The sequence below is a fragment of the Cucumis melo genome, chromosome 6, assembly GCF_025177605.1.
Source record: "Cucumis melo cultivar AY chromosome 6, USDA_Cmelo_AY_1.0, whole genome shotgun sequence".
NCBI classification, from domain to species: Eukaryota; Viridiplantae; Streptophyta; class Magnoliopsida; order Cucurbitales; family Cucurbitaceae; genus Cucumis; species Cucumis melo.
The window spans coordinates 14,486,550-14,497,227 of NC_066862.1; the positions used below are offsets into that span (position 1 = coordinate 14,486,550).

Here is a 10,678-nt window from a genome sequence, read left to right on the forward strand (position 1 = left end):
CTCCAAACATCTCCTAATTATCATTTCAAAGTTCAATAATTCAATCTCTCAATTTCCCTTTCATACTAAAAATATTCCTTGTATATAAATAAGGGGTGATATAAAGACTCAATGCCAAGTTACAAAGGGTGGGGTGATATAAATACTCAATGCTAAGTTACAAAGGGTTGAGTGATTCATATAGTGTTGAACATGGTTTATTAGATGCCTATTGAAATCCTGAGAAAGGCATTTAGATTGAAGCAGCCAATTTAGTATCTTCCCACTTTGCTCCCCACCCTAATTGCATCAGTTCCCTAAGCACAAGCTAAAAAACCTGGAAAATGGTTCAAAGTTTTACACAATGAGGTTAAAAAGAAAAAGAAAAGAAAAGGTAAAAACATTACAACATTGATTCTTTAGGGGCAAACAGTGGTAGGCTTGAACGTTTCAAATCCATAAATGTGTATAACATACAGAAATAACTTTGACTTCAAGATAACAAGCTAACACTAATACAATTAGTTTCTAAGAAATGCCACCGTGGCAACACGGGATCCAACAGATCCTCCAAAGGTGAATGTTGGGTACGTACGAACATGGCTAAGGTACTGAAATGTAGGCAATAATTCTCCTGGTTGTGTTTCATCGGATGACTCTGGTTCCACAAAGGAATTAACCCTTCTTTGATTGAAGTTTTCAACTTCTTGCACAAGTTCATCTTTTGTGCTGTTACAAGAAGTGATCACCTACACAGCAATTACCAGTAACAAGTCAGTCCCAGTTGCTGACCTCTTTTTTCATATTTTTCTACGTCTCATGTAATTAAAAAAGTCGGTCCCAATTGCATTGCAGTTTCACTGAGAAAAGGACGCTATGTCTATGCACCCAAGAGAATAAAACATCGAATTTGCCAAAGAATATAAAATGTAAATGGGGAAAAAAACAGGGAGCTCACAAGCATTTCAAGAACCTCATAAGAATGCCTAAGTTTACGAGAAGTATTCTTGAACTTCGTCCTTTGTTTCAATTCATCTGATATATGAAATCATTGAAATGGATGTATTATATTTACAATGGGAGGAGGGTGGGGGAGGAGAGATCCAATTCAAAAGGTATTGCAATATTACACATGACCTATTATAAATGCTTTCAAATTTTGCTATAGTTTGAGTAGGAAAAGTGATAGTTTCAAATTTTGCTATAGTTTGTAAATATTTTAGTTTACTTTGATATATTTGAAAATATCCCTTCTTATTGTATTGTTATTGTTATTATTTTTTCTTGCTAGATGGGGGGGTAAAGAAAGGCCTTACCAAAAGCCCACCCGGAGCCACCAGTTTCGATACGGACACCCAATACATGATCCTGGAAATAATGAAAAGAAATGAAGAAACACCAATTACTTCGAACTTCCATCCAGTAATATCTATCAAAGTGAAACTTGCAAATCTGCAATTATCTATTTATTATAACGCCCATGTTCAGTGGGAGCACGAGCAAGCACCAGTCCAATGTGAAACAGTCCACATACAACTATATTAGAGAATGCATGTGTTTGCCTATCGTTACCTTTTAATAGGACCATCTGGATGCAATCCTATTGCATCTAAAGTCCCTTTATCCACAACGAGCTGAAATTGCCCTTCTAACTTTGTCTCAAGAACATCATCAACCTAAGTCATGTAAAAGTAAAACAATACAATTACGATGATCCCACGATACATGGCAGAAACTAAGAAATAAAACGTTTCTAAATATCTAATAAATGGCCTACTATTTCCTGACTACCTCTCTTTTGAAACAAGAAAAGGAATAAAAGATCAAAAGATAAAACTCCAAAAAGAAGAGAAAGAAAAGTTACCCTAACTGCCTCTCCTAACATAAGTGTGGATTATTGGTGGTCTAACAGGCATTTAACAACTATTCCCATTTTAAGTATTTTGTTAATTTTATTTACTCAACTTCTAAAAGTTTCACCAATCATCTCTATACTTCAAATCATGCTTGGTATCAATGATAGACAATATAAAGATGTGAATTATTTATTGAAACTTAAATGCAACAAAAAATTGGCCGGATTTATGAAATTGACTAAACTAAACGGGTAATCCCCCACTTCAATTTCATAACCAATCTGTCTCCTGAATATAATTTGTCATCTACTGTCCCTTGCTCAAGCCAAAAGAAAAAAAAAATGAAAAAATGAAAAACTAACAGTAATCTAGTCTATTTAGATCTAATTCTGAAAACAAAGATTTATGGTACAAAATCTAATTTACCCTTAAAATAGTTCTCAAATCTAACTTGACCCAATGACAATTACCAGCTATAAGTCATATTATAGCCCATTACAAATGTGACATTGTCGTTTAGAAAACATTTTAATTCTTTTTCTAAACAAAATATAGGAACATATAAGCCAATATATGTGTGTGTGTGTGTGTTCTTACAAAGCCAAAAATAAATCTCTATCAATTTTGTAGAAGGTAACTATGTTCCACAACACATCCAATAAAGAGACAACGAGAATGTTTGTGCAATAGTCTCTTTTCATTTCAGCAATAGAAAGTTCCGTTTCTTTTTATGGAAAAAAATAGACAGAGATAGAGAGAGAGATTTACAAAGATTTTGAAAGAAAATAAGTACGGTAATCGAAATACCCTCGAGCCAAGTCATACCAAAAAATTTATATTGGAAAAACCATCTCGCTCTGCAAGGCTTCTAGCAAGATCTATTGCCCCTTCACTATAATCAGTTCCTGTCAAATTAGAGAATCTGCTGCAAGCAAGTGCAAGATGACAATCAGTAACTACCGATGCTAATTGCAAACTTCTATTTAGTAACTAAAAGTTTTCAGCCTTTATGATAATTGGGTTCAAAACTAGAGCCTATCACTTAACAATACTGAACGATTAAGGCCCAACAACTTCCAGAGTACAAAAGTCTTAATCCCCTAGATTAACTGCTACTTAGTTCCCTGCAAATGCTGCACACACTCGGTAAAAATCTACATCATTGAAAGAAAAACATAACCAGAGGTAGAAAAGAAGAGTCTAAACCATAGCCTTTTTTCTAGAAGAAAAAACTCAACTACAATGAAGGAAGATACTTTTCTCTTGGAACTTTGTCAAGCCGTTTCAGAATAATATACTTCAGATTTTGGTGGGCCCTCTTTTGGCACATACTTCATAAAATTTATAATCCAATTCAGTGAATGCTCAACAGTCTAAAGTATGGTTTGAAATAAATTAGAGGGTTTTTTCATGATAAAAACCTTTCTTGGTTGTTTCATTTTGGATCTCCTCATCTTCTTGCCTCCACACGGTGTTCTCGCTACGAAGGCTTTCTATAATTATTCAATTCAAAACATTTGCTTGAATCGGAACGTTTTCATTTGCTCTGTTTAATTGAGATTGTATCTTTTATTTGAACTTTTATTTTCAGTTTCTATATTTTGTATTAGACTCCTTTCATTATATTAGTGGTCTCGTTTCCTTTAAAAAAATGAAGGCATGCCTGACTTCTCCATCCTTATTGAGGGACATAGAAGCTAAGATGTAGGTGCAGGGGAGGGGTTTCTTTCTCCTCATCCTCGAGTCCTCTTTTCCTAGTTCTTCATTTCAGAAGATCCAAATATGAGTACTAATCAAAGTAACTTGGTTTTTCCCAATGTTTATTTTTATTGAAAGTACGTAGAACAAACACAAATTTACATGAAAACCCTAGTACAAGGAAAAAAACCACGATGCTGGTATTTCATATTATTTTCTTTATGATAATAAAGGTACAAAGGGAGAAATATTTATAGACAACATGAGCCTAATCAAAATAATAAAAAATTAGGGCAAAGTAAATCTCAACTACACTTGGGCTTTCAACAAGACCCAAGCCCACTATTTCTAACATTTTTAAATGCCCAAGGCACACTAAGAAGAATTGGCCCTATGAAGGCCTAGGCACAAGTCGCACAATAAGGTATGGACTTTTTCTTGTGAGGCACACTGAATACAAAAATATTACATTAAAAAGATGCCTCTTATTTTGTGAGCCTCGCCTTTCCAAGGCAAGGTGCCAGACCTGTGCCTTGAGCATAGGTGCACCTAGGCACGCGTCGGAGAAGGCTTTTTTGTTAGATACTAGATTAGTATAGAGCTAAGGGTATGAGGGCAATTAGATATTTTGGCAGTTACTGACAGTAGTGGTTATAAATAAGAAGTTGATGAGTGAAGAAGGGAGAGTTGTTGAGTAGATAGGTCTTGAGTAGTATTCTCAAGAGAGGGGGTCCCAAGTACCGTAAACTTGGATCATATTGTAGTTCTTAATTAATTTTCAATATATGAAATAGATTAATTCTTGTAGGAAGTATCCTAACAAGTTGGTATCAAAGCAACAACCTGGGTGAGAATCCAAAAAATGGTGTAAAAAGAGAAGGAAAAAAGACTAAATGTGATTGATCAAGAACTTGCTGGAATTCATACGAATGTGCTAAAATTTCAGGCTATTGAGACGAGCATGTTCACATGATGAAAAAGAAAACCAGGCATAGGTGGAGGAAGAAAGTTATAAAGAAATAGCTAATACTAGCAAAGATATGTCAAAACAAGAGGAAGCGAGAACTGCAAAAACTAGCATGGTCAAAGATAAATCTCGTGGAAAATGTGGTTGCAATGAATGTACAAAAAAGGTGAAAGGTTTGCAAAGAGTGACCGAGAAGAAACTATAGAGGAAGGTTGGCAGCAATTGTTCGTGTGGCTTGAAACGAAGACTCGAGTGAAGAAAAAGTTGTTGCTCAAAGAAGCAAAAAATGCTTGGTTGTGATGAAGAAAGAAGATGTCGCCGTTCAATGGTTGGGATGGCGAAGAGTATGGCAAATCGAATTGCTGCTAACTGCGCCGGAAGGAGTTAAGGAAGTCAACGAGAATGGAAGCGATAATTATGGCAATCAAGGCCGAGTTACTGCGGTTGGCAGCATTGATAAAGGCTCTGAAACCGATATACGGTGGCTGGCAAAGGTGGTCTGGAATAGGGGTGAAATGGGTGAAGAGGTGGGAGAAGAAGTTGCTGCCCACGTGAAATGTCAGGAAATGGTGCCAATGATGTGGCAAAAATTGATGGGAAATAAGATTTGGGCAAAAGAAACAAACCATAAAATTTTGGGTTTTACTAGTTCAAATGGGCTTCAGCTTATTCTAAATAAAACATTGGAGGCCCATCACTCTGTAGGTGAAGTGGGTGGTGAGTTCCAAAAATGGGAGGAAGAAAAACGTGTCTGGAATGAAACCGACAGCAGTTTGATTTTGGGCTTTGTTATGGGTTTGAACCGTCGGAAGCTCATGGCTTTAAGGAGGGTAAAGGTGTGCTGGCCCAAGATAATTGGCGTTTGGCACAACAATTTGATTATGGGCCTAGCCTACTAGAGAAGAAGAGGTTGAAAATTAAACACTTGGTGTTGTTGATATGCAAAGGGTTAACTATGACAATGTGTTTGGGAAAAGGAAAATTCAAGAACATTGGGCTGCTTTCCGGGCTAAGGAAGATGATTCTGAGCTATGGGCTGAAGTCAATGGACCTTATTGGAGCCAAGAGTTTTTCAAAGCTTAAGGGGAGAATTTCTTTTTCAACATTGAAGAGCAGACTGCTGGGGATTGTTGGTAAATAAAAAAAAAATAAAAAATAAAACGGCCCAACTTGTGATCATGTTTGTAAGCACACCTTGGGGATAAGGTGTTTCGATGGGCGGGGTAATGTTAGATGCCTAGATTAGTAAAGTGGGGATTGTTGGTAAATAAAAAAAAATAAAAAATAAAACGGCCCAACTTGTGATCATGTTTGTAAGCACACCTTGGGGATAAGGTGTTTCGATGGGCGGGGTAATGTTAGATGCCTAGATTAGTAAAGGGTTAGGGGTATAAGGATAATTAGATATTTAGGCGGTTACTAGCCATTGTGGTTATAAATAAGAAGTTGGTGAGTGAAGAAGGGGGAGTTGTTGAGTAGATAGGTCTTGAGTAGTATTCTCAAGAGAGGGGGTCCGAAGTACCATAAACTTGGATCATATTGTAGTTCTTAGTTAACTTTCAATATATGAAATATATTAATTCCTATTAGGAAGTATCCTAACACTTTTTCTTCAAGAAGAAACCTTCCATGAAAATCATGCAGAAAGGCGGGAAGTTATTTGGGAAGAAAGTCGACAAACCAACAAAACCTTCCTTTAGAGAATAGAAGAAACTGCTTGCATTGAGTATCCTAAAAAAACTGATCATATAATATATATTTAAATATATGAAAGCTTTCTAGGGCCAAGAAGTGAATTATAGTAGTCCATTGGCAATGATGTTACAAATCTTTTCTTCGGAGACAGTGGGCAAACCCTGCAACAAATGCCAACTACTATTGAAGTATTGTAAAAAGAATCCAATGAAGAAGTCGATGAAAATTTTGACTTTAAAGAAACAACTAGTGATAGTGCTTTTACCTTTTCTTTAGAAATTCTTTTGAGGAATTTCTAATTTCATTGTGGATGATGTAGTTGAAGGCTCTTTCTGCCTTTCTTTAGAAATTTTCTTCTGAGGGATTTCTTGTGGGAGGGAGGAAGAAGGGGGTTTCTGTTTCGGACCTTTGGTTAGATGCTAGGTGGGAGGAAGGAGTTAGGCATCGATATGCTGAGATGTGGTCGGGGTGCTTTTCTCAGAATCTAACACCCTGTGGAAGCACAATCAGTCATAAATAAAGCTTACACACCCCCTTGATTGCGCTCAGCATGTGGGATTAAGGGTTCTGCTAGAAGCCCTTGTATTGCTCAAGTGGAGGTGAAGATTATGCTACCTACTTTTGAGAGGGTTGTTTAAACCTCTATCCTATTTGTCTATGTTGCTAATTTGTTCTCCAGTTACTTACCTTTCACCTGTCCTCTAACATATAAAAAGAGCATCCGAGGTTATAACCCTACTCAGGTTGATTAGGGATGCTCAGATCAACCAAGGGAGAAGGGATTCTTGCTTAGATTATCTCTTTTGTTTTTTAAAGATCTGTTTCCTATCCAAAATAATAATAATAATAACAATAAATTTAAAAAATAAATTTTGCTGTGGGCCTGTTGAGGGGCTTTTCTTCTAGCTCTTATTTCAGTCTCTGTGTCTTCCCTCTCCTTTCCCAAAAGCCCGTGTACCCTTCTTTTTTTTTTTTGGTGATATAGTGTATTTGGCTTCAAAGAAAAAACAGGATTCTCAAAGGGCTTGAGCATTAGTTGGATGTTCTCTAGAAAAACATTGGGTTTAACACCGCCCTTTTGGGCATTTGCCATTTGTATAGGTTATTTTTTTAAATGATCCTGCATATTCTTAATATTTCTCAATTAAAGCTCAATTTCTTATCAACAAAAAGAAATGCTTTGGACAACCTTAGCCATGTGGATATTCCTAAAGGGGACTTTGACCGTGAAAAAAAGATCAGTTTCTTCCCTTATTGTCCATTTTCTAGTCTTAGCTAATCGGTTGTGTTCCCTAATTCATAAGATGAATGGATGGGAGAGAGTTATATTAGACCACTTTCCTCTTTCATAAGAAAAAGAAGATTCCAAATGATCATGTCCCTTTACCTTTAATTGAAGACCGGGCTGGATACACTAATAATAAAGGGATTATGAAACATAAATAAAGGAGAGGGAAGAAAAAAAGAAGAGCACCACTGTTTAGATATCTACAACCTAAGATAACCCCCTATCATTATAGACTAGAGTACCAATCAATGTTTGCATCTCTTTGAGTCATCCTCAATAGAGAAAAAAGAGGGGCAAAAGAAAAAAAGAAGTGCCCTTTCCTTTTCCTCGCTTCACTTCAAATTTTTGCCTCCAACTTGTTTCCTTCAACAGAAAAGTTAATAAAAGAGAAAAGGATCTAGCATCCAAAATATATTTAATATTTAAAAATTAATTATAAAGCATTCCCAGCTCACAATATCCTTTCCCCTACTCAATTTGTTTTGCAATGTGTACGCCTTTAATTGGTGCATCTATTATGACAAAGTTTATCCACTTGAAATAAGATATAAGTCAAAAGAAAACCCTTCTCAAATGTTAGCAAGAATCAAAAGGAAAAATTTCAAAACATACCCTTCCTTAGCAAGTTCTTGAAGTAGCAAACCATTTCCCGTCCCAATATCAAGTACCCTCCAACTAGACAAGAATATGGATCCCTGATCAACATTCAGTGTCTTAACATTGCCAGCTTGATTCGGAAACCGACCTTGAGAAACATCATAACACAAGCTCTTTGTCCAAGAAGCAACAGTTTCCATAACTCCAGATCCGAACCTGAAGAATGAAGAAAGTACAAAAATAGAAAGCTAGATAAACAAATACAAATCAAGTCTCTTTGATTCTACTCGATCAATCTAAAACTCCACTTTATTTTTTAATCACTAAAGTTAACTAGTGGATCAAGTCTAACAACAGAAATTGCATTCAAAATAACCCTAGTGCTCAAGATGAATTATTGACAATAATCAACAGCTACATTAATCCTTCGAACAACTAATACCTAATATCATGTTCAAATAGTTAAAGAGTTGATGAATAGTTCTTCAATTTCTCAATTGAACTTGGGCACAGTGAGTTTCAAACTAACATATAGTTCATGATATCAGAACATGATCTCGTAGAATAATATAGAAGGCAAAAAAAACGTAGCAAAATTCAAGTGCAGCTAACTACTAGCTACATATTTAGCCAGACTGGCAACATCATAATGATATTACAAGATACCTTAGAAATTCTTACGTACCAGACTTCACCAACATGACCATGTTCACGAAAATTTGTCAATTCATCAGCATATTGAGAATCCCAATAACTTTGGAGACCTAGCATTGATGTCACAGCTTCAGCATCTGGCTCCATCTCATCCTTGTCAGAACTGAATATTTAACAAGTTTTGTTAAGAATGAAAATATGCCCATTAAACAAATATCATTATACCAAATTAATAGTATTATTACATTTACAATCTGTTCATGTGGATAAAAATGGAGCATTCAACTTGCCTGTGCTTTACCGAGATCCTAAGCAAAATTTTCTTCAATAACTATGAGTGTATTGATCGATCCCACCAAACTCTAAAGACACCCGTAGGATGTTAGATCCTACGCAAGTGGTTATCATACTTTGAACCCACTACCTATAAATCTACTTTTTCATTGCCCGGGTCAATCCAGGATGGTTTCCAATCAATTATTATAGTGATACTAGTTAAAGCTAAAAGAAAGTGAAAAATATATCGATTCTCTAAGCAAAGTAAACAAGGACACAACACAGTTCTCCCATCCGTCCAGAATGAAGAGCAAAAGGGAAAATAGTATTAGGAAATCCACACGAAGTCCAAGGGAATAAGGGAAAAAAATAGCAAGTGATAATGAGGTTATACTCACACATTCAAGAATTCAATACAACAGTAAGAGAATTGTAAACTACATGAACTACGCCGCATAACCATATTCATTAATTCCAGAAATGAATGAGAATAACATGATCGTTGAATGTTTTAGGAATCAATCAAAACTAGAAGAAGAAGAAGAAGAAGAAGAAGAAGAAGAAGAAAAGGACGCCTAAGTTCCCAACTGCCAAATATAAGCAGAGCGTCAAAACAACTCGGTTTCAACTATTTCCAGCTAGATTCAAACAATTCAAAAGAAGAAACAAACTAAACCTGTAATCAGAAGCAGGACGCAAATTCCCAGCAGATAGAGCCTCAGCAGCATCAGCATTACGTTGGTCATCGTCGAGGGTGCTACCATACTCGCTCTTGATGGACCATGAGTCAGCGGCCACTGAGCGGTCATCGTCAGAGACTAGATCAGCGGCGGACGGAGCAGCCCGAGCCTGCTGCAACAACTCGGCATCTTCTGGCGTCAAACGAACCGCAGCCATAATCGGAAGAAATGGAAGAAAAAAAGAAACCCTAGAAGGAATCTGAGTAGTGGAGTTGAATCGGAAGAACCTTGGTTGGTACGACACGGAGCCGATCACAGCGGAGGGTGGGATCGATCTAGCGATAAAGCCGTCAAATTTGGGCAATATTCTCAACATCGAGGCTGTTTATATATATATAGATATATAAAATGATTTCTCAACGTAATTTTATTTTAAATTTTACATTTAATTGGATAAGTTTGAATTTGTCGTTTCTTACCTGATGGGTTTTTTATTTTATTTTTTTTTCAGTTCGATGATTTTGAGAACGTTGGCTTATTGATATTCAAATGTATTATAAATATTGTATTAAACAGATGCCCATTCTCTAATCAAGCTTAGTGTATAGTCATTTGTCACCCTTTTTAATCGTCCAACACCTTCACATATGTTTGGAAGATATTCTCTCTTAGTGGCTAAGTGATACCACCTACTTTCCATTTTTTCTATAAATAGAGTGCTTTCATAGATTTGTAGAGACACGCCAACATTGGATACAATTCTAAATAATTTGGAGGAAATGGAAAATTTTGAGATTTTTATTTTCTTATTTCTTTATCTATATATTATATTTATTATTTTAATATTATATTTTCTCAATTTCCATATTTTGGTTGTGCCTTGTTTTTACAACACGTTATCGAATGGTGTGTCGATTTTTCCCTACTCGTTATAATTAATAAAATAAATATTATTTTTTTATATTTAATATGTATTAAATTCCTAATA

General features: G+C 35.8%; 1 protein-coding gene and 2 long non-coding RNA genes across 5 annotated transcripts; all 3 read right to left on the bottom strand.

The window, feature by feature from the left end:
- Positions 1–181: 181 nt before the first annotated feature.
- On the bottom strand, positions 182–10,090 carry LOC103496859 (uncharacterized). Of its 3 annotated transcripts, none has more exons than XM_051085501.1 (7): positions 9,687–10,090; positions 8,766–8,897; positions 8,096–8,296; positions 2,661–2,760; positions 1,552–1,655; positions 1,296–1,347; positions 182–728 (listed from the first exon to the last, which is right to left on the bottom strand). In XM_051085501.1, exons 1-7 carry the CDS (start codon positions 10,064–10,066, stop codon positions 501–503), a joined length of 1,197 nt encoding a protein of 398 aa, XP_050941458.1. In that variant the 5' UTR covers positions 10,067–10,090; the 3' UTR covers positions 182–500. The 3 variants fall into 3 exon arrangements, with proteins under 3 accessions (XP_050941458.1, XP_050941459.1, XP_050941460.1); XM_051085502.1 differs by having other exon boundaries at positions 2,661–2,757; positions 9,687–10,082; XM_051085503.1 differs by lacking the exon at positions 182–728 and adding an exon at positions 938–1,014 and having other exon boundaries at positions 9,687–10,086.
- Positions 3,008–8,089, bottom strand: LOC127149660 (uncharacterized). Its single transcript, XR_007821362.1, has 2 exons — positions 6,461–8,089; positions 3,008–6,356 (listed from the first exon to the last, which is right to left on the bottom strand). It is a non-coding gene; the product is annotated as an uncharacterized LOC127149660 (long non-coding RNA).
- LOC127149661 (uncharacterized) lies at positions 9,053–9,680 on the bottom strand. The gene is made up of 2 exons (XR_007821363.1): positions 9,409–9,680; positions 9,053–9,096 (listed from the first exon to the last, which is right to left on the bottom strand). It is a non-coding gene; the product is annotated as an uncharacterized LOC127149661 (long non-coding RNA).
- Positions 10,091–10,678: the final 588 nt, after the last annotated feature.

What these genes read in the sequence shown, in the direction of transcription:
- LOC103496859 (XM_051085501.1), bottom strand. Translation starts at nt 10,066, where the DNA reads ATGTTGAGAATATTGCCCAAATTTGACGGCTTTATCGCTAGATCGATC. An exon ending in CAAGAACTTGCTAAGGAAGG is followed by an intron (nt 2,761 to 8,095) that starts GTATGTTTTGAA and finishes ACTTGCTTGCAG; the next exon opens with CAGATTCTCTAATTTGACAG. An exon ending in TGGCTCCGGGTGGGCTTTTG is followed by an intron (nt 729 to 1,295) that starts GTAAGGCCTTTC and finishes ATTGCTGTGTAG; the next exon opens with GTGATCACTTCTTGTAACAG.